This window comes from Rhinolophus sinicus, linkage group LG06 (assembly GCF_036562045.2).
Source record: "Rhinolophus sinicus isolate RSC01 linkage group LG06, ASM3656204v1, whole genome shotgun sequence".
In the NCBI taxonomy this organism is placed as follows: Eukaryota; Metazoa; Chordata; class Mammalia; order Chiroptera; family Rhinolophidae; genus Rhinolophus; species Rhinolophus sinicus.
In genome coordinates, this window is record NC_133756.1 from 81431626 (window position 1) to 81454349 (window position 22724).

Genomic DNA, 22724 nt, shown 5'->3' on the forward strand with positions numbered 1-22724 from the left:
TATTTAAAATCTAGTCCACTAAGCTGGGAAAACCAGGGCTTATAAAAGAGACATAAGGGTACCTCAAGAAAGGGTACACTAGAGCCTTTATTTCTCATCACAGGGGTGAAACTTAAAAAGGAATTGTGGGAAAAAAAGAAAAAGAAATTGTGGTTCCATATAGATTTGTTTCAGCCTGGGTAGATTTATTGGTAATTCTCCTAGACATATTATTATAGTCTATGAAATAGAAATGAGGATAGTGTAATATATGAAATCCAGGCAAAAACAAACAGGCTACCGTGAAAAAAGGATGAATCCTTCCTGAAAGATGAAAAAAACCCAAACCCCAAAAAACTGCTCATCAAAAAATAAAGCTTTATCACATACGCAAAATGTCTGGAAGGAGAACCACATTTAAAACCCTCTCCTTGGCTGCTGTAGCAAACGTGTTAAACTTACAGTCCTATGAAAATGCCATCTGTGTCATTCTTTGTGTCCCACAGTTCTTGCTTAGAAGGGTCTGTTTATTATTATACATTACAGACTTGTTCTTGTTTTCTAAGAAAATATCTATCCAAAATCTTAAAGTGTAAGATGTTGAAAACAGCAGGAAACTTTTCTCACAAATTAAATACAAGTTACTGGGGGACTGCTAATCAATACGGGGAGCTCACGGCTGTCCAAAAGGCTCTCCTCATGATTTATCCACTTCACTGCCCTTTGGGTCACTGCCCTATTTTAAACCTGTCACAGATAAAGGACTTTTTTAATAGGAGCAATAGGCAGCTCCATAGGAATCGTTAAGGATATGATACACTGAACGAGCTGAGAGGCACCCAGCTGTACACTTTGTGAAACTCATGTTTCCAGTATAGCTAAAGATTTGGGAGACACTGGATAGATGAAGAGTACTAACACCTTGGTCTTATGAAAAAATAACCCAAATCAGAGATTCTTTTTCGAAGCAGTGGTTTAAAAATCAGAATCTTCTAGGAGGGAGGGATAACAGTCATTGTCTCAGTGAGCCACTGTTACTAATGTGTTGGAAAAAGGTTGAAAGTTACTGACCAAATGCAAGATCCTGATTTCTTCTGTAGTGCTGGCCTAATTAGTTCTGCCAGTGTACCTTAGTTTGGCCTCATCACACTTTCTTTTCCTCTCTCTGCCAAAGTATCACCTAGCTCTTGAGCTTCAATGAGCCTTCATCTTGGTCTCTAATGGAACAAAACCTATCACGCTCTGTAATGGCAAGGTTGGCAGTATACTACTAGCAAATTTTTGGTGTCTACGACTGGTACTAGAAGAATAAGGACTGCTCTATTACGATTAAAAGGTAAAAAGTATGTATTGGTCATGATTTGATAGTATGGGAGCAGTTAAATTTTTTTTTTACCTGTATGGCTTCATCCAAAAGGAAGATAGCATCATTCATTAGCAGGTTAAGAAAGCGGAGAAAAAGTGGGGGATTCATGGCTTCTAAATTCTTAGAGGCATAGTCAGCCAAATCCTGTAAGTCCCAGCCCAAGAGAAAACCATTTTAGTACCGAACCACAACTTACTGGAGGTTATCTGAAGCAAAACTCAGATAACTCAGTTTTGGTTTCACAAAAAACTCTCTTACCTTAATGCTCTCTCGATAGGTATCTGTTCCCCACATGTACCTTAGGATGGGATACATGGGACGGCGGTAATTAAATTTCTGTTCAAATTGATGGGGGTCTCCTGGAGTAAGGTAAGAGCAAAAAAAACAGCAAAGGTGTTGCTACCAGAGAATGAGTAAGAGCTTATGTCTATGTGTAGCCATTTTCCTTTATTCTTAATGTGTCAAGGCTACTGACAAAATGTGCCTTGGGAGTTTATAAAGGCCTAGAATTGGAGGCAAGTGTTTGCTTATTTCCTTACTGACAGAACAAGAGGGAGACAGATGTAATGGATACCTTACACGGAAAAGGACCAGGACCAGGCTGTACAATAAAAGCCAAGGGAAACAAATGATTCCACATCAAATGTAGAGTGCTTATCAGATTTTGAATGAGGCCTCTGAGCTGGCCATTGTGGCAATGACAGCCATGTCCAGAATGGGACACTAAGTAATCCCCACATTCTTTATAGATAATATGCTGTGAGCCAACTCATTCTTGAGTATTCTGAAAAATCAGGTTGGGAGCCAAAAATCTGAGGCCTATACTGCTTTTGACATACCAACAGTACCACCAGAGCACTACAGGTTGGGTCATATAATAAAGGAAGAGCATGGGATATGGAGTCAGAAGACCTAGGTTTTCCTTCTGGCTCTACACAATGCAAGTCTCAATACAACTTCCACTTTCTCAGAAATAAGAAAGGAATTATACACCCTCTACCACCAAAGGGTTGTAATGGGCATATAATGAGATAACTGCAGTGATTTATTGTGCAACTTCATACATGTTATGAAGATTTACATGCACTACCTCACTTACTCATTACTTCAACTCATTTTACAGATGAGGAAACTAAAGCTCAGAGATGAGCTAGTGACAAAACCAAAATCCAAATATGGAAAGGCAGTCAATAAAATGTTAAATGTCTGTTTAAGTGTTAGCTGTATTTATCACTGGAGAGGACATCACCTTTAAAAGGGGTCTTAAATAATTGCTTAACATTTCCTGTTTACTGGTTGAGATGAGGTACTGTTTACTCAAACATATCATCTCAGAGTTAGAACTCAAAGGCCAAGAGAGGAAGGGAATGTTGCCTAACATTATTCTTAATCTAACGATTAGGTTGTTAGACACTCTGAATAAGCTAAAAGAATATCCCAACCATCACATTATCTCATATCATACAATTTTGAGGCAGAGAAAAAGACCTAGGTTTTAATTAGACAGCCTGATTTGTTTGAGTATGATTTGGTCAAGCAATATAATAAAATTGATAAGAGTATGTGTTTTACGTGAGACAGACCTGATTTCTCCACTTAGTTGTATGACAGAGACAAATAATTTACTTTTTTTTTTTTTTCAAAACTTTCTTTAAGTGTGTTTTTCCAGGACCCATCAACTCCAAGTCAAGTAGTTGTTTCAATCTAGTTGTTGAGGGCGCAGCTCACAGTGGACCATGTGGGGATCGAACTGGCAACCATTGTTGTTAAGAGCACTGTGCTCCAACCAACTGAGCTAACTGGCCATCCCTGGTCAAGCAATATAATAAAGTTGATAACAGTGTGTGTTTTAGGTGATACAGACCTGATTCTCCACTTAGTTGTATGACATAAACAATAATTTACTTTTTGAGAGGATCCATGTTCTCATGCGTAAAACAGGGATAATGTGGTAAAACTTTTCAAATGGTGACAAATTAATGAAAACAATGTAAAAAAAAGCACTTAACATCAAGGCTGGCACATAGCAAGAATTCAATAAATGATGGCTGACAACATTTTTCTGATTTCAAATACTGATCAAGCAATGAAATTCCACAAGTATCAGCTTGTCAGTTCCAGACTGCTTTACCTGTAAACTCAATGTCCACAAAGACTTTGATTAGCGCTTCTGCAAGCTGGGGTGCATAGGGAAAATTGCAGAACACACGTTTCCGATGGAACACACTGGATACCAAGGGATTTGGGGTCTGATCCAGGTGGGGCATCACTGCTTCCAACACTTCAGCCAGTTTGGCCCTTAAGTGGGGATTCTTCATTCTGCAAATAGGGCAGAAAGCAAGCTGAGCAGGTAGAAAACTTAGCTCCCAAATTTTTATGACTATTCTCTCCACAGGAGCAGCCAAAACATCCTATACCACCATTGCAGGAAAAAACAGTATTCTGCAGTTTTAAGTGTGTCAGTTTCTGGGCGATAATGCAGGAGATACCATTCAACTTTTGAGGTCACAGCTTACCAAGTACTGGGTGAGTCAGTTTCTATTTAATGTTAGTCATTCTGTTTACTGCTCTATGATAATGCATTACTTACTACTTACTATTCTCTGTCTGTTTCATCTGGGATAAACTTGCCTTTCCAAGTTTTCTAAAGGCAAAGGCCAGGATATAATTATTCTACACTTCTTACAATGCATACCATGTGTGCCTAATAAATAAGTGCTCACTTATGATTTCTCATTGCATCTGCTCAGCTCAGTGAAGGAATGGCTTCTGCCTATTTCTCACTGACATGGCTCCATGGATCATTCTCTTCCTGGTGGAGCATATCTTTACTTACATACACCTTGTTTGTTTTCTTTGGCCTAGGCACTCAAAAATCAGAGAAGCAACTCTATAGGTCAGTGAGTATGTTCCTTTGGGAAAGAGGACTGGAAGCTATGAATAAGAAAACTTGAGATCAGAAAGCACTTACCTAAGTTTACCGCTCATCCAACTCAGGATTTTAACACGTTGCGTATGGCGGGGTTTAAATCCCTCCTGAAGATTCTCGTGATCCGTACGCAACGTGTTAAGAGCAAACTTTATCATATAATTATTAGAAGATCATTAGCACCTGGCTGCCACTGGCAAGGTTTCTGGCATTAGGGTAACTATTTTAACCAGGGACTACAGTGGAATTCCCACCAGGAACCTTACATGCAAGTTGAAATTCTCTGTGGGCAAAGTCCTTTGCTTATTATGCTTCTCAAGAGTGGGATTTTTGGCTACCTATAAGGATGGTCAGGTGATTCATTAATGTTAACACAACTTCTGAAGGCACCCCTTTATGAATCAGGCTTGCTTATTTCTTGGATTAGAAGTCTGCTAAATGTTTTGCAGGTCTAAACAGTGACAGAATCAAACTTTCAGCACTTCACCTTTCTATGCTTCCAGTGAAAATGGTGATAAAGTGAAGGACATGTTCCAGGGAATCTGCTGATGTCTCCAAGATGTCATCGGCAAACCGGCGGAGAAAAATGAGGAAATCACCTAGGTTATCTGCAAAAAATTCTGAAAAATATTCATTGGAATTAGCCAAACATTTGATTTTCTGTACATACAGATTCTACACTGTACTTAGCCTCTAGGACGGTCCTTGCCTCCTGGTATTCATTCCCTTGTGTGTCCCCTCCTACACTCTTCCAGGGTAGAAAACACGAGGCGTGACCAAAAGATAAGGTGAATGTTTAAGTAAATAAAAAATTTATTACAATAAAAGATACACTGCCATTAATCCCCCTCAAAATTCCCTCCCTCATTTCGAACACACTTATCCCATCATTCTTGCCACTTTCTGAAGCAGTTCTGGAAGTCCTCTTTCATGAGTGTCTTTAGTTGTGCTGTCGTGGCTGCCTTGATGTCCTGAGTCATTTTGACTTTGGGGAAGAGCCAGAAGTCACACGGTGCCAGATCTGGTGAATAAGGTGGATGAGGACACACTGTAATGTTTTCATTTGACAGAAATTGCTGTACCAGAAGTGATGTGTGACACGGAGTGTTGTCATGATGGAGGATGAAGTAAAGACACTCACAAAAGAGAACTTCCACAGCTGCTTCAGAAAGTGGCAAGAACAATGGGATAAGTGTGTTTGAAGTGAGGGCAAGCATTCTGAGGGGGATCAATGGCAATGTATGCTTTACTGTAATACATTTTTAAAATTTAAATATTCACCGTATCTTTTGATCACACCTCATACACTCGGAGGCATACAGAAGTGATGGTATGTCATTTCCATGATTAGGTTTTAAAGGCTAACAGCTTCCATTTTGGTCACCTGCTCTGGGGAAGCCAGCTGTCATTCATGAGTAGTACTAAGGAGAGACTTGTGTGGCCTGGAAAAGAGGCCAGCAAGCAACCAAGGTTTGCCAACAACCACATCACTAGGCTTGTAAGCAGATCCTCCAGCCCTGGTCGAGTCTTTAGATTCCTATGGCCCCAGCTGACAGGTTGATGAGAAACTCATGAGAGACCCAAAGTCAGAACCATGCAGCTAAGCCGCTCCTGGATGCCTGATCCCATAGAAACTGTGTGAGATAATGTTGGTTGTTTTAAAGTTGCCATGTTTTGGAGTAATTTGTTACTCAGCAACAGATGACCAAAATAGTGATCAAGAACATATAATCTAATTTTGATGGACAGTATCTGCTAACCTTCTGGGTTAACTAACAGATGACTTTTCCTCTAAAGAGTAGCACAGGGAGAGTTAGATAAATTTCTAAGTTGAACAACAAATAATATTAATGATAGAAACTAACAGCTCTGAAAACCCAGATTGCCCTTAGTCCTTTGAAGACTATTTTCTGTTATGCATAGCAGTGAGGACAAGAGGCTGAGGAAAAAGCTCTCAGTTCCCCTATACTTTCACCAGAGGATATTATCTACAAGTTTGTGTAGTTTTTCCAAAAACAGTTGAATGATAACTACGGAAGGGTATTTTGAGGATTAAACTTCCAAAGTGACCCAGTTAAACTTAGATGGTTATAAATAGGAAGTTCCTAAGGGAGAGCTTGCTTACCTGGTACATAAGCCAAAGAGTTGTAGCCATCTGGCAGAGGAAAAGTTAGCTCTATTGGCTGTGAGCCCTCATTGCCTATGGCCAGTTGAACCAATAGAACAGCCATGGACACCTGCAAATTTAGGCAGTTTTGTAGCATCTGTGGCTCAGTCATGGCAGTCTTGGTAGAAAGATAGATGGTCATTAGTCGTTCAAACTGTTCACGGAGGTTGTCAGCAGCAGGGCTAGAACTTTGCTGAGCCTCCCGCCACGCAACCTGCAGCCGATGCAGATTTTGGTTGATTTTTACCATCTGATCATGCAACCTGCCCCCAGGAAAGCAGAAGAGACTGGGTCAGGAGGCTCATCAAGGGACAGTTGAGTATAGCCATTCAACAAATACAAAGCCTCATTTAACTATTCTAGTATTCTAGGATGTAGAGAGCTGCAATTGTGATAACACAGAAGGCACTCACAAGTTATTGACAAGACAGAGGCAGGGAGCATGGCACTGGGAAAATGTTACCAAGTATTCAACATAATTGAAGCTAATAACAAATAGTTAACAGCCTTCAGCTGAAATGCACCATCCAAAGAACAGTAGCTTGGTTGAACAGAGTGTAAACTAGACTGTTACGATGTCAAATAAATAACTATTAGGCAAAGTACAAGAAGCCCTGCAGGATAGTTCACAACAGACAAGTGCAATGTTTATACTTTGATGTGGTTATATGGATAGTCTTTCCATGGTTAGAAGAGAACCAAAGCTGCTGAAAAAAGACTCCAGATTAGTAATGACCACATATACACAAACAGCGACCTGGGACCGAACCTAAGAGCCGTGGATCCCAGTCCTCTGCTGTTCAAAATTAAATTATTTTTCACAAAGGATCAGCCAAATGTTCTCTAATGAAAGACCCATAATTCAATGTTATGGGTAGCTGTCTCTATGTTTACAGTCCAAAATCATCATCTTTGGCCCTATGGATAATGTCTGGGGTTACCTAGCCCATATTGGGAAACTAGATGACATTCATTTTTGTGTCTGAATGTAGGCAGTTGAACAGGTTAAACACATGCTGAACTGTTATCTATTGTCTCATTAAAAATGTCAATGACAGGGATAGAAACCTTATCCAATGAGTTTATAATTTCATTTTCTCAGAAATTTGTTAAGTTTTGAAAAATGCTCTGTGTCAATTTAAGTATCCTGAGAAGGTATTAAAAATTGGTATCCTCAACACCCCTTCCTGTAGACTATAACTATGAGTGAGCAGCTACTTTCTCCTCTTATTTACACTTATAGTCACAATCAACTAAATCAAAGAGGAAAAAAAAAATCATAGAATGACATATAGCTAGCTAGAACCAGAACCATATTTGGAAGTCATACACTTTAGTTCTCAAATCTTGACACTTTTAGAATCCTCTTTATCTTTGAAACATAGATCTTTTGTGGTCCTACTGATACTATCAGAATCCCATATAAATCTTTAATGTTGCCAATTTCGTCTCTACACCACAGAGACGTGCTTGGTCTTTTTTCATCAGGAGTAATAAGTAATCTAAACTCAAGAGCAGAAAGTGAAATGTTAAATGACAATAATTCACAGATGACAACAGGAAGATAGTGATTTAAAAATCTGCAAGTCTTTAGAGAAATATATGAGCGTATCTTTAATTTTAAAAAGTCTAACAGGTCAAAAATTGAGAATAAATTCAAGTTTTACGGACAAAGCCAATTCATGTAAACACAAGTAAATGTATATAATGCCCTTTTCCTACTAGATCCTACACTGACCCTTCAGCAGAAAGTGAGATAATAAGACTTTCAACTTTCTAGTCATCAGCACAACTAAATAGTTTTTTCCTAAGGACATCAAAAGAGTTACCTGTGGAATCCCAAGTACAAGGTATACTCTGTCAGGACAAGGTTCTCTGTTACAAGATTGTAGTTCTGGGGAAACTTCGGCTCCTGCACAGCTGGGATCAAACAGGTTTCTTTGTCCAAACCTCAAAAAAGTTAAAAGGAACAGTAAATGGCTTGCCACAGACGTCTAGCTTGGTCTCCAGCGTCCTTTTATTATATAGTTCAACTTCCATACTGCCACCAGTAATATATATATATATATATATATATATATATATATATATATATATATATATATTTATTTATTTATTTATTTTTAACAACATCTTCTTAAAAACAAATCTTATCACATTACTACTCCTTCGTCTAAAAATATCTTTGGCTTCTCACTCTCTACAGAAATGCAGTTACATTTCTTTAGCTTGATCATGAAAACACCAAAAATGAAAAGCAGTGGTAACACTAGATTTTTCTGATAGAAAATGGATTATTTGTATCTATTTTGCACTTCTATATTTAAGATTATTTGCTTTTGAACATGTATTACTTTTATAATTAGAAGTTATAATACTGGGAGGAAATATATACACCAAAATTAAGCATGAATCATTCTGAGTGTAGAATTATGAATGATTTATTTTCTTTTCACTTCTCTGTATTGTTCGAGTTTTCTCTAATCTGGCCCCAATCTTTTTCCTCCTCAGACTCATTTCCTGCCATTCCCATACTCCTCCCCACATCTACCCCTTGCTTTAGCCACATTGAGCTTCTCACTGTACCTCTGTCAAGACTTTCCATAGCTTTGTACCTTTATACTTGTTATTCCCTCTGTATAAAGGGATTCTTTTGCTCCTTTGCCTGATAAACCCAACTCATCTTTCAAAACTCAGCTATGAAGACCTCCAACTTCTGTAGAATTTGTTACTCATCCTTTCTCTGTGCTCCGATAGCTTAGTCCTACATCCGATTATGATTATCTGTTAATATATCTGCCCTTTTCTGGAATCTTTGAATTCAAAAAGAACAGGGACAGTATTTTTCAAAGAATGAATGAATACCCAAGGCTGCCAAATTCAGAGAGAAGGTTCCACTAAAGCACATTTAAAAGCTACCAGTTTTATTTTTAAGTCTATCCTTTAAAAATTTATAGTAGCTCTTCTTTCTGCCTCATCTTTGAGAAAGAGGCACCTTTGTGAGAAAGGATAAGGAAGTGAATGCCTTAGATGTTACACACACACACACACACACACACACACACACACACGCAATTTTGGGAAGCCCAGTACTCCCCTACCTCTCATGTGTACATTTTTAATTTTTCGTTCTTCATCATTCAACTCCTTCAGGGCACAGTAAGTGGGATTAAAGGTGAGGAGCCGAGAGGATCTGGGTTTGCAAAATGGCTGGCATAGCTTCAGGAGAGCAGCACCCAGATTCAGAAAGAAGGCATCCGAGGCATACATTTGGAAGAAGATTTCTGGCATCTGATTGGCCCAAATCTTGGTGCGGCCTGCATTTGCATGCAAACAGTTTCCAAGCCAGGACAAGATACAGTGTTTGGTTTCTGGAGAGAGCTGGAGTAAGTTCTTCAGCATCTGGTAGATCTTTTCATGGAACTGAGCCATGAACTGTTTAACCAGAAAACATAACCACAGAACATTCCAGTTTCACAATCCTAATATTTGTTACTCCCAAACCTTAGCTACTGGCAATTTCCAAAAATATGCTAATTCTAATCTTTTCCCTCACTCTCCTTGTGCCTTATCTCCTATTTGCCCCCATTTTTGATTTAAAAAAAAAATTCTGGGCCCTTATGAGAGATTTCCTGATCAGCTACCAAACTGCAGATAGTATTGACAAAGCTTTAGAGTAGGGGTCGATAAACTTTTTCTGTAAAGGGCCACATGATAAACATTTTCAACTTTGCATGCCATATAGTCTTTGTTGCAACTATTCAGCTCTACACTGTGGCATAAAATCAAGCCATAAACACACATATGAATGGGCATGGCTGTGTTCAATAAAACTATTTACAAAAACAGGTGGCAGGCAGGATTTGGCCACTGTTGTACTTTGTAAACCTCTGCTTGAGAGCGCTGTGATGATGGGAGATTTAAACGACGCCCAATTTAACCATTTACTGCCTTATGTTGGCCAGGCTTCTACTATAATTTATGCTAAGACACAGGTGGAAGGAGGGAAAGGAAATAAATTTGGTTTATAGACTGGAGTTCAGAAGATTTTAGGAGCTAAAGTTATAAGAAACAGCTTGGCGAGAAAAACAAGGGTTGCGAGAAAGAGGCTATGCTACAGATAGGACAAAGAATGGCAGCAGCTTATTCTTAAACCACACTAAGGTTTACCCTCTGCTGCTAGCACATGCTAAAAAGAGGGCAATTTCTTTACATGATTATGGTAGAAGGCCAACTGGATCAACGTGCTTTCCCAAAGACCTCAGGCAGCCTTATCTGCATCTGCTTCCTGAGGAAACTTGACTTAATCTAAGATGAGGGACTGGGATACACCATAAACAGTTCCACCTGATGGATGTTGGCCTCTTGTACTTTGATCTCCTGGGGACCGGAACGAGATGGATTCAAGAAGTAGCCATGATTTTCTACTACACCCGGAGTCTTTAATAAGCAGGAGATACTCATGATTATTCCCAGCAAGGTCTTCTGATACATCTGCCCATTGCTAGGGTCCTTGGGCTGAATGTATTCTACAAAAACCTAGGAGAAGACAAATCCTACTTATTCGTCTGTATGATGAAATAAATATGGTGGGTGAGAAGGCCTCAAAGAGTTAAGTCTATACAACAATCAATACATCTCGTATTCAATAGGTAATATCATAGTGCCCTCAGGCTAGGGAAGCATAAAGTATTAAAAATCCAGCTCAACTGTTCATATACCACCTTTCGGACTTACCTTTGCCATATCCTTTTGCCTAGTGAAATAAAGAAGAATATCCAGATATGCATACAACAGGATCTGGCAGAGTTCTAGATCTTTTATTCGGCCCAATAAAATATCAAACACTGGAATCATGACTTCTGGAAATGTTCGCACTTCCTCATCCAATGTCAAGGCTTCAATAACCTCTTCTAGAAACTCAGTTACATCTTCAAAATCTAAGAGAAGGCAAATGAGAGAGAAAGAAGGCCATAGGGATTTTTTTATATGCCTTTACATCCTGGCTCTTCACTCTCTGAATACTTTTGATAATCCTGATATTCATCCCCAAAGGTCAAGGTGTGAGCTCTCTTCCTTAATTTGTACTGGAACCATAGTGGCTCTGAGGCTTTCAATGCAATTAGAGGAATTTTAAATTTGGAAATCAAAATGTAGAAGCTCACAGGTCTTGCTTATGTACTCACGGGCTCCTTGGATGGCTTCCAACATTAAATCTACCAATTGCTCATGGATGTTTTGGTCAACATAGATCTCTGGGGTGAGGAGAACTGTTCGTGTATTGGACACAGTGAGGTTCCTGCACTGCACCGCAAAGGGTAGCAGGTTCTCTGGAACTTTGGTAATCTGGAAACAACACAAAGAGAGGAAAGAGGATCTAGTTCTATGACCTGGAACATGGGTGCACGTAGCAAATAGAATGGAAAAGACATTGTGTCCCAAAACAATATTGCTCTCCTGTGGATGCTTGAAAATTCATGAGAGTTCATTCTTTGCTCTAAAGAATCACCCACCTGTTAGAATTCCAATCCTGGAAGTGACCAAGCTTAGCTTACTCTATTATTTACACAGTGGAAATGAATTTATCAGACTTTTTTTAAGGGTATGATTTTTTTAAGAGGTTTGTAGAGAGAATAAGAGGCACTGGTTTACTGAGGAAAGGGGTGGACCCCAAGCCACAGAAAGAAGACTAAAACTTTAGAAGACAAACCAAAATTGCCTCTGCTATCTAGTTCTATATGTGCTATGATGTATATACATTGATATAAAAGACAATGATCCAACTCTCTGGTGTACATGGTAAAGTCATACTCAAGAGGATAATACAGTACTCAGTGGGTTATTATTACCTCTTCCTTGGCTCTTTGGAAGCAGGAATAAAGGTAACAAAAAATATGACTCTCTCCTGCATCTCGATCAGCAGAGAGATTCAACATTGTAGAAGAAGTCATGTTTATCAAGTGGTTGCCTGGATCTTGAAGTAATAAGCGAGCAAAGACAGCCTATTAAGGAAAACAAATGAAAAAATACTAAACCACTGCAAAATTAACCACAGAACATTAAGCTGTAAAAGGTAATTCTGACACAGGTTATTGTGAGAATCACAAGATATAGAGTGAAGGGGAAAATAAGACCCAGAGCCTTATTACTTTAGAAAATATTATATATACAAACAAAATTGTATATATAAAGTTATCCTAAGCCAAACTCACATGTTTAGTATAACCCCTAGCAGAGTAAGCATTAAAAGAAGTCTGTTGAATGGTGTGGAGAATTAGCGATTAAACTTATGTGAAATCTACTACTCTGCAGAGTGAGGTGATCGCTGACCTCACTCAGACTTATATAAAGATAATTTAAACACGCAAAGTTAAACTACAAGTTGTCAAGTGTCTTCCACGACAAACTTTTATTCCTAATTAACATTGAATTAGGCACCTACTCGCATTTTACCTAATGCCTGTTTTGATTTTGGAAAAGATATAAAGAAAAGAGATGGGCCTTGCCCTCAACAATTTAAGAGTCTAATAGGAGAGATAAGACGAGTATATAAAAAAGCCACTACATGAGACAGAAAGTGTCAATTCCTGTAAGAGATGCACAGATAGCTTATTCTAGGAACTCAGAGGAGAGAATAACAACTCCTACCTGATAAGGCTTTGTAAATGAAGTGGCATTTTAACTGGGTCTTAAAGGATGGGTAGATGTGGACACGTGGCCATGGTAGACAGGAAGATCCCAAAAGAGGAACAGCACAAACAATGTACGAGATGGAAGTAAGCAAAGTCATGGTTGGAGAAAGGTGAGCAGAGTTCAGCTGCATGGCTAAGTTTTGCTGAAGGTACCCATAAGGAACATAAGTATGGTACCTGCTCAACATTGTTCATATCAAGCCAGTCTTGATCTTCCAGGTCTACTGCCATTTCTTCCAAATACACACAGCGGCTGGGGATGCCATTCCCACTTTTCAAGCTTGGGTCACCTGGGAAATGGTTTTAATCTGGTAGGTTAAGGATAATGCTTCTGTTTTACAACAGACAACTAATCTTGACAGCACTTCTCTTGAACTCCAAGTTTGACTCAGGTAATATCAGAAGGACCTCGACATACAAAGTAGTATCTAAACATTTAAATCTTTTTTCTTTCTCCCAGTTAAAGGGTGTGGGCTTGTTATAAATCCAACATCACGACATTTAAAGAGTAAACTCCAGACATCAGCACTAACTTTGGGTTTAACTACAGATAAGGCACAGAGGGAAGACACTATCTGACACCTCTTGAAGCTTCCATCCAACTGTTTAGGTTACCTCTGAGAAGAAAATGGATTTGGCTACCATTCCCATTTCCCCTGTAATATAGTAAAGGCAAGTAGCTATATAGCCCAGTCAGTATCAAAATGGGAACGAAAGTTGTATCTGTGTCTAAATACTGATTTTAGGTCACATTAAAAGCTTCACTGAAATATAAGCTCTGTGTTCTAGGCAGCATGGTTTGTTTAACCATTAGATACAATAGATTTCTAAGAGCAAGTCCCTAGGCCAAGAGAAAGAGAACAGAGTCTGTAACTCACTATTGTCCAGAGTAATCAGGAAGATCCTTTGGATCATGTGATTGATGTTGAGTTGCTCACATATTTCCTGCTGTGAACGGAATGAGCGGCTAATCTCAGCCACAGAGTAATCAAATTCATCCAGGCTCTCTGACACACTATTATCTGAGTCATCCGGGCTAGCTGGGAATTCATCTGCCAAAAAAATGGAAGCCAGTAACAGTTACACTCCTCTTTTAATATAGAATCAAGCATACTATCCAAAATGATAAATGTAACCAAAAGGAGGATAATTTTGAATGTGAAACAAGTTAATCAGCTAATTAGTGAACATCTTAAGTCAGGCAACACTTTTTAAACTGAGATATAACATTCTTCAGTTACAGGTGTACAACCTAAGATTTGATATTTGTATATACTGCGAAATGATCACCAAAATGAGTCTAGTTAACATCTGTCACCTTACAGTTATACATTTTTTTTCTTGTGATGAGAACTTTTAAGATCTGCTCTCTTAGCAATTTTCAAATATACAATACAGTATTATTAACACCATTCTGCACATTACACCTCCATGACTTACTTTATAACTGAGTTTGTACCTTTTGATTCCCTGTCACCCATTTCGCCCACCCTCCGACCTGCTGCCTGTTCTCTGTATGTATGAATTTTCTTTCTTTTTCTTTTCCTTAGATTTCACGAGTGAAATCATACAGTATTTGTCTTTATCTGTCTTATTTCACTTAGTGTAATACCCTCAAGGTCCATCCATGTTGTCACAAATGGCAAGATATTTTTTTTTCTTTTTTAAGATTTTATTGGGGAAGGGGAACAGGACTTTATTGGGGAACAGTGTGTACTTCCAGAACTTTTTTCCAAGTCAAGTTGTTGTCCTTTCAATCTTAGTTATGGAGGGTGCCGTTCAGCTTCAAGTTGTTGTCCTTTCAGTCTTAGTTGTGGAGGGCGCAGCTCAGCTCCAGGTCCAGTTGCCGTTCCTAGTTGCAGGGGGTGCTGCCCACCATCCCTTTCGGGACTCGAGGAATCGAACTGGCAACCTTGTGGTTGAGAGGATGCACTCCAACCAACTGAGCCATCCGGGAGGCAGCTCAGCTCAAGGGGCCGTGTTCAATCTTAGTTGCAGTGGGGCGGAGCCAACCATCCCTTGCGGAACTCGAGGAATTGAACCAGCAACCTTGTGGTTGAGAGCCCACTGGCCCATGTGGGAATCGAACCGGCAGCCTTCAGAGTTAGGAGCACGGAGCTCCAACCGCCTGAGCCACCGGGCCATCCCGATATATTTTTTTTTTTATGGCTGAATAATATTCCGGCACATGTATATATCACATTTTCTTTATCCAATCGTGTTGATGGACATTTAGGTTGTTTCCATATCTTGGCATTTGAAAATAATACTGTAATGAACACGGGGCTGCATATATCTTTTCAGGTTAGTATTTTTTGTTTTCTTTGGATAAATAGCCAGAAGTGAAATTTCTGGGTCATATGGTAGTTCTAGTTTTAATTTTTTGAGGAACCATACTGTTTTCCACAGTGGCTGCACCATTTTGCAATCCCACCAACAGTGCACAAGGGTTCCCTTTTCTCTACATTTTCACCAGCACTTGCTATTTCTTGCCTTTTTGATAATAGTCATTCTAGCTGGTGTGAAGTGATACCTCACTGTGGTTTTAATTTGCAGTTCCCTGATGATTGGTGATAACTGGTTGCCTTTTCATCTACCTGTTGGCAATCTGTATGTCTTTTAAGGAAAAATGTCTATTCAGATCCTCTGCCCCTTTTTAATTGGGTTATTATTTCTGATATTGAATTTTATTAGGCAACAAATTAAAGTACAAGATTCTGATATCCCTGGCTAAATATCCTACCACATTTTACAAATCAAGAGTTTTATTCTTTCTACTTATAATTAATTGTACTCCACACTGCCAAAGTAAGCAGCATTATTTTCCCTACAGACTCATAGTGAACAAAGAATTACCTAATAGATCAATATGCCTTTAATTATTTTAAATATATGGCTTTTTCCTGATTTTAAGAGAAGACATTTGTTTCAATAATTCCAAACTGTACAGGAAAATATAATGTAAAAAGTCTCCTCTGAATCAGTTCCCTATGGACAACACCTTAACTTATTAGCAAAGTGTTCCTGATTTTTTTCATATTCTGGTGCTAATGTTTATTACAATGACTGTTAGTTTTTTTTTAAAAGGATCATACTGTGTCTACTGCTTACCCTCTTGCTTTTTAAATGTAATCAGCACCAACACCTTTCTGTTAGTTTATTTATAGGCCTACCTCATTCTTTTCAACAGCTGCATTGTATTTCATTGTATGCACACACTGATTTATGTAGCTACTTCTCAACTGATAACATCTGGGTTGTTAACAATTTTTCATTTCAAAATACCGCACCAAATGTAACTTACTCTTTTTACGCACTTGTATGAGTATTTCTGTAGGCTAAATTCGCAGAAGTTGAATTGCTGGGTTAAAGAGCTTGAACATTTAAAAGTTAATATATACTACCAAATTACCCTAGAAATACACTTTTTACATGCACACCAATGGTATATGAGAAAGTGCCTGCTTAAATCTTCACAAATTTCATAGGTAAAAAACGAATTGTTGTTTCAATGGTCATTTCTCTAATTATGTGCATTTTAAAATCATTTGACAATTGTATATAAATTGCTTGTTAATATCTTTTGTTCTTTTTCTTTCTTAATTTACTTTTTCCTTTTTAAAATTTTTATTGGGGAATATTGGGAAACAGTGTGTTTTTCTGGGACTCATCAGCTCCAAGTCAAGTCGTCGTTTTCAATCGTGCTGCGACTGCAAATCAGCTTCAGGGGTGCAGCTCACAGTGGCCCATGTGGGAATCGAACTGGCAACTTTGGTGTTACGAGCACTGCACTCTAACCAACTGAGCTAACCGGCCACCCCTAATTTACTTTTTCTTGTTGGTTAAATCCCTTTATTATTATTTTTTAACAACTTAAAAGACTGCCTTTCAGAATGGCACTCATGCTGAATGAGTATAAAAGTAGTATTGTTCACGAGAAGCCACACCAGTCCGTATCCGCTTTTCGCTACAGAAAAATGGTTATTTTTTTTGCCTGAAAGTCCAGGCAAAACTCTCAGAAGAATTGCTTCAGTGTGGTGAGTTTAGTAAAATTGAAGCTCAATATAGAATGCCAAAGGTTTTGGCAGAGTACTAACTGCTGGTGGAAAACAGGTTAGACCTGGTGGCATGATACTCAGTGGAAACAAACTAAGAGAGTGAGGTGCCAAAATAGTAACACAAGAGCATGTACCTGATTTGTCACCATTGCTTGGTGCCTACAATGCTCCCAACTCTAGCCATTCTATGTCCATTTATAGTCAGAAGGACAAGCATTTTGTCACTCTACTCATATGCTGTTAACTTCTCCTCTGAACTCCTAAGAGTGATGGGAGCTAAGAACCTATTTAGCAAAATTTTCCTTAACCACATACTCATAAATTTTATTTTCCCTATTCCTCACTCTCCTTTCTCTGCTACAATCTCCTAATCCACAGTTTCTCATTCTGAGCTTGTATCCTAGAAATCTGGGAGAGATTTCAGAGACTGAGACACAGATCTGCCTTTTTCAATCACATTAAAAAGTGAGCATTAGGATGCCCTGCCTGTTGTTTCTCTCCCAGCCTCTCTGGCAGCAAGTGGTTATTAAAAAAAAAAAAAAAAAAAAAAGTCAGCATTACATTTATTTCTTCCTTGCTTCATCCATCACGCTTTCTCCTACTCACATGCCTTGCCCTTTTATTCAATCCTAATCAGAGAGTAAAGCACAACTCAGCCACACATCTGAACACTTTTGAAATAAACAAAATAAAGGGAAAATATACATTTTTCCTTTCCTGAAAAGAAAAATACTATGTATTATTCTTTTTGGAGGTAGAAGGGGAGCAATTTCTGGCTTGAAAGATTGTGAATACCCTCAGAACAGTAATAAGTTTGAGAAGCATCCTACTTCTTTTAGTCTGCATGTCTCCTTAGAGGTGGAAGCTAGGCTTGATCTTAACTTTGCTCCCAAATGAGGAAAACTATTTTTCTGATCAGTGAGATATTATTCTAATTTTCTTTCACATTAAGGCTGAGGATCAGATTTTCTTAGAACTCTGTTCTATTGGCGGTAAGCTATAATAGTGGCCACTCCATGGAGTAGAAGAAGCATTTTGCTTGAGACAGACTCTGAAGCACTGAGCTTAAGAGAACAAGTCTCATTTGTCTACAGGCCAAAAAGCTTTTATAATTCTTCCTTATACACATCTGCTTCTATAGCTGCGTGTGACTTGCTTTCCTACCTCTGCCTACAACCTCAGTTTCCTATGTTAGGAAAGATTTATTTAAATCTCTTTTACTAGATAATTTTTAAAATAAAACAGCTTGACAGTCTGGGATCACAACTGGCATTTGTTACTATGGAGCCACCTGTTATCTGGTCTCCTTTTATGCACGGGGGAGGACAGGGAGGAGAGGACCCCTAAACAAAACAAACAAAAAATGAACAAAACCCCCCCCAACTCATGCCCTAAGCAAACGAAAAACATCTTCTGCCCCAACTTAAATTCTAGTTGTAATTAAGTATACTTAATTTGGGAAGACCCCATTCTAGGTCATCTCATCTGCTGTCACTGGCTCCACCACTTACCAGATTGCTGCTTCAGCTGCTCTTTTTGGATTGCTGCAAACTGCTTGGCATCAGCCAGAGAGCCAAAAAGAGCAGCAAAGGGGTTACTTGAGATGTTGTTGTTATTCTCCTGGTCTGTCATTTCACTTTAAAATGTCCTCCATCCAGACCTTGGGGGAGGGGCTGGTATTAGATACAGATAGAAAGGACAGGTATTAGATCCAGAGTCAGATAACATAGCAGTTGTACGTAATAAACCCATAGTTGTTTCTTTTCCTATTTCACAAGTACAACACATTTTAAAAGCTTAGGGTAAGACTTTCCAGTTCCTGTTCCAAGATTCAAGATGTTTTGGCAAAGTGGTTACAAACCTACTAATTGGATAAGTGGGCCTGGCTTAGCGGTGGCTAAAACCAAAAACTTAGAAAAAACTGGAATGCATTTATCTGTTGACCTGTTTTTATTTGCTATACCATTAAAAAATAGGTTAAGTTGAAAGAATTACTGAAGTCAAAGAGGGAATTCACCTACTAATTGTAACAACAACGTGGCACTTAAAAATAATACCACAAGAAATATGGATTTCCCAGAGATCTCTAGGCTGGCCGGCTAGTTCTCATTCACCATGAGCATAAGGTGGCACCTGCTCAGGCTTCTTTAACTACAGTGGTACCTCGGTTTTCGAACGTCTCCGTTGACAAACAGTTAGGTTTACGAACGCCGTAAACCTGGAAGTAAATGCTTCAGTTTTCGAACACGCCTTGGAAGTTGAACATGTCACGTGGCTTCCGCTGAGTGCAAGATCCTGAGGCCGAGGTGTTGGCTGTTTTCGAACGTTTCAGAACTCGAATGGTCTTCCAGAACAGATTATGTTAGAAAATCGAGGTACCACTGTATTTATTCCTCAGCTGCATGTAAACTAAATGTAAGCCTTTAAGACATGAAATGGCAAACCAGGATAGGAACGAGATAGCAGCATATAGTGGGTTTTAAATATATATTAGCAATCAATCTCTACTCCTAGGTTTTCAACCACTGATATTTCCTCCACTAAAAACTAAATGATCTTTGTTTAATTCTGTATGTAACTTTTGCTGTTTATCTGATTTTTTACAATACTGAAGAAACACAAATTCATAATGTGTAATGTGAAATACATATATACCTCCAGGGTATTCAGTGGAGCTGACTGAGCCTACATTTGTACTCTTCTGATTATATTCCCTCATTCCCAGGCACCAGGGGGACTTTGTGGCACAACGGGATGGGCAGAGCTCCCTGAAAGGCCACAGTATAGAAATACAACCCTTCCTAAAATTTTAAGATCACAGTATAGAAATACAACCCTGAAAAGCGTGTGAAGAGACAATGGGTATGGGTATTCTGCTTACAAGGATGTTGAACTGCTATAAGAAGAGGCCTTAGAAGGAGTAGGGGCAGGGGTATAAGAAAAGGAACATTTGGTCTACCTTTAATTTATTAAAGTAAAACTCCTTACTGAATCATATTAACAAAAGCTAATGCAAGTCAGAAGAGTTACCCTTATTTTTTGGAGGAAGAGAGACTATAACACTTCTTGACAATTCTGAGGCATCTCCACCAGTTGTTTCACGTTCTTCTGTCGTGTTTTCTGGGTAAAAGCTAATGGCTAATTAGCTGTAATGACTTAGGCAGGCAGTCTAGTCTCCTCTCAGCATGGTGCTGGGCTTTATTGCTTCAACGAATTGAACTATTAGATGTTGCTCTATGTATTTTACTTTTTGCTATGTATAGTTTAGTTGAGCTTAATGTAGAAAAAGCATATGTAGTGCTGAAATTAACAAGAATTCTGGAGAGCATTTCCCCATTTAACCACTGCATAAACCTAATTATTACCTTTAATTCACGTGGAGGCACCAAGAATTATCTCATTGTTACCTGACCACCACCCTACCTCTATCCTAATATCCTAAAGTACTGTGAAATCCAGAGTAATGCAAAAAATGTTGTGAGCTCTTGTTGTTTTCTGTGTCCAAAACACCATTCTATTTCATCAACATGACAACCACATTTTTCTCTTGGGGATCCATCCCATTCCCAGTCCACATGTTTAGAAGGGGATGACCTCACCCATTAGCACCAGGAATTGGGCATATGAATCTGGCCTGGCTAAAAAGAATACAGCATTCTCTGGCCAGAATGACTGATGTAGGTGTGGGCACAAGATCCTAGCAAGGCCTCTCCGATTCAATAAACACGAGCTTCAGGCTTTTGTCTGAATCTATGGAAAAGGAAACTCTTTTTTCCTGCTTAGATTGCTAAGCTGGTTAAGATACGTATTATATACCATATTCCAACAATAAAGTAAGCTAGAGAAAAAATATTAAGAAAATCATAAGGAAGAGAAAATACATTTATAGTACTGTACGTACTTATTGGAAAAAATCCACATGTAAGTGGACTGGCACAGTTCAAACCCATTTATTGAAGGTTCAACTGTAAGTTGAAAGGAATGTAGAACACAAGAAAGGCTCTTAAGACTATCAAGAGGTAAAGAGGATTTGTCATGATAAACGGCATTATCTCTTCCTTTTTTTCAATACTATATTGTCACATTACATAAAGAAGCTAAGGTCCCATTACATTTTATCTGTATTTTTAATAAGATGTATAACTTTCTACATTGTATTCCTAATGCAGATCTTCTGCCTTGCTGGAGTATAAGCAATTGGAGTACAAGTTCACATCTGATTATTTTTTTTTTCTGTATCTGGCATTATACATCATCATCACAATACCCCAAATAAATATTTATCGAACGATTCAATCTTATACGTAATTACTCCTGACCTCATAATCAATAGCAGCAGCATGAGCCTAACTTACAGTAGGGGCTTTACTATTTGTCTTGGATTGCAGTGGAAGGGCACGCTATATCAGACAGGTGGCTCTATGATATCTCAGCATTTGTAGAGAATGGACATAAATCTGTTGTCATCTCTGTTTTCTGTCTTTTTGAAAAACGAGGTTTTTGCCTATCTCTCTAAACTCATCTTTTCCACACGTACTTCAAATCTGTGCACAAACTATTTTCATAGAAAAAGGGCTAACACCATGTAGCCACTTAAGAGAAAAGTTTTACAGGAAAAGGGAGGACTAATTACTTGATGAGAACCTTTGTGGAGATGTCAGTTTAGAGTTGTTCAATGGTCTCACAAATGTTAAAAGAGTACCTAGACATCACCCACTCCAAAAGAAAGGTCTGGTAGAATGGAACCTTGATATTTTGTTTTAATATTCAACATCACTGGGAATTTATAGTCTGCTATTTTCAACTGCCATACAGACATATAGAACTATCCTGTTGTTAGCCTTTGAGATGGTACAACCACCAATCCTTAAATCTTTTGGATTTGATTCAATTTTTAAAGTCCTTAAAAAGATGTTTCACTCTGATATACTCCTACAAGGGTCTACATCTGTAATAGCTGTCTACCTCGTCCTACAAAATCTTCTCACCGTCCCCTGACTCAGTATTTTGTTTATAAACAGTACTGCTAATCCCTTAAGGGCCACTGTCAGCTCTTAAAGAGGTGAGCACACAAATGTTTTAACATCAGACTTGGTACTGCTTTTAAACAGACATATTTGGAGTACTTTGTATAACTGGGATTGTCAAAACCAAGCTCTATTAAATCATACTCCGTAAGGTCTCTGTCCTGGTGAGTACTAATACATACGTCAAACAAAAAAAGGAATTAAAAAATGTTTCCATTATTGTATGTTTCACCCAATAATACTTTCAGGCCTCGCTAATGTGGGAACGGATCCTTCCAGTACATCAGCAAGCTAGAAGGATATCAAGTCAAAGGCAGACAGCATTCCTTCCTGGGGCCCATTTTAGCTCAGAAGGGCTCCCATGTGAGACCAAAAGTCATGACAGGTGAGACTAAACGTGTCCTTACTCTGGGAGAGAAAAACTGATCCCAAAGAGGAGACCCACCAAATATAAGCTCCTGAGTTGTGGCTACTCCATTTTAGAAGTGTCTTCTAAACCCAATTGC

General features: G+C 38.6%; 1 protein-coding gene across 1 annotated transcript in view; it reads right to left on the minus strand.

Moving 5' to 3' along the window:
* Window positions 1-22724, minus strand: part of UBE4A (ubiquitination factor E4A) — a 31642-nt gene that overhangs the window by 8321 nt on the left and 597 nt on the right. Inside the window, exons 2-15 of the mRNA XM_019716316.2 lie at window positions 18703-18864; window positions 14012-14185; window positions 13311-13423; window positions 12291-12443; window positions 11628-11787; window positions 11179-11381; window positions 10789-10980; window positions 9543-9876; window positions 8271-8391; window positions 6400-6704; window positions 4762-4894; window positions 3477-3664; window positions 1604-1704; window positions 1376-1489 (exon numbers count right to left, since the gene is read on the minus strand). Of these exons, the coding sequence (XP_019571875.2) occupies window positions 1376-1489; window positions 1604-1704; window positions 3477-3664; window positions 4762-4894; window positions 6400-6704; window positions 8271-8391; window positions 9543-9876; window positions 10789-10980; window positions 11179-11381; window positions 11628-11787; window positions 12291-12443; window positions 13311-13423; window positions 14012-14185; window positions 18703-18823 (2412 nt within the window). The 5' untranslated portion in view covers window positions 18824-18864. The remainder of the gene's footprint in view (window positions 1-1375; window positions 1490-1603; window positions 1705-3476; window positions 3665-4761; window positions 4895-6399; window positions 6705-8270; window positions 8392-9542; window positions 9877-10788; window positions 10981-11178; window positions 11382-11627; window positions 11788-12290; window positions 12444-13310; window positions 13424-14011; window positions 14186-18702; window positions 18865-22724) is intronic.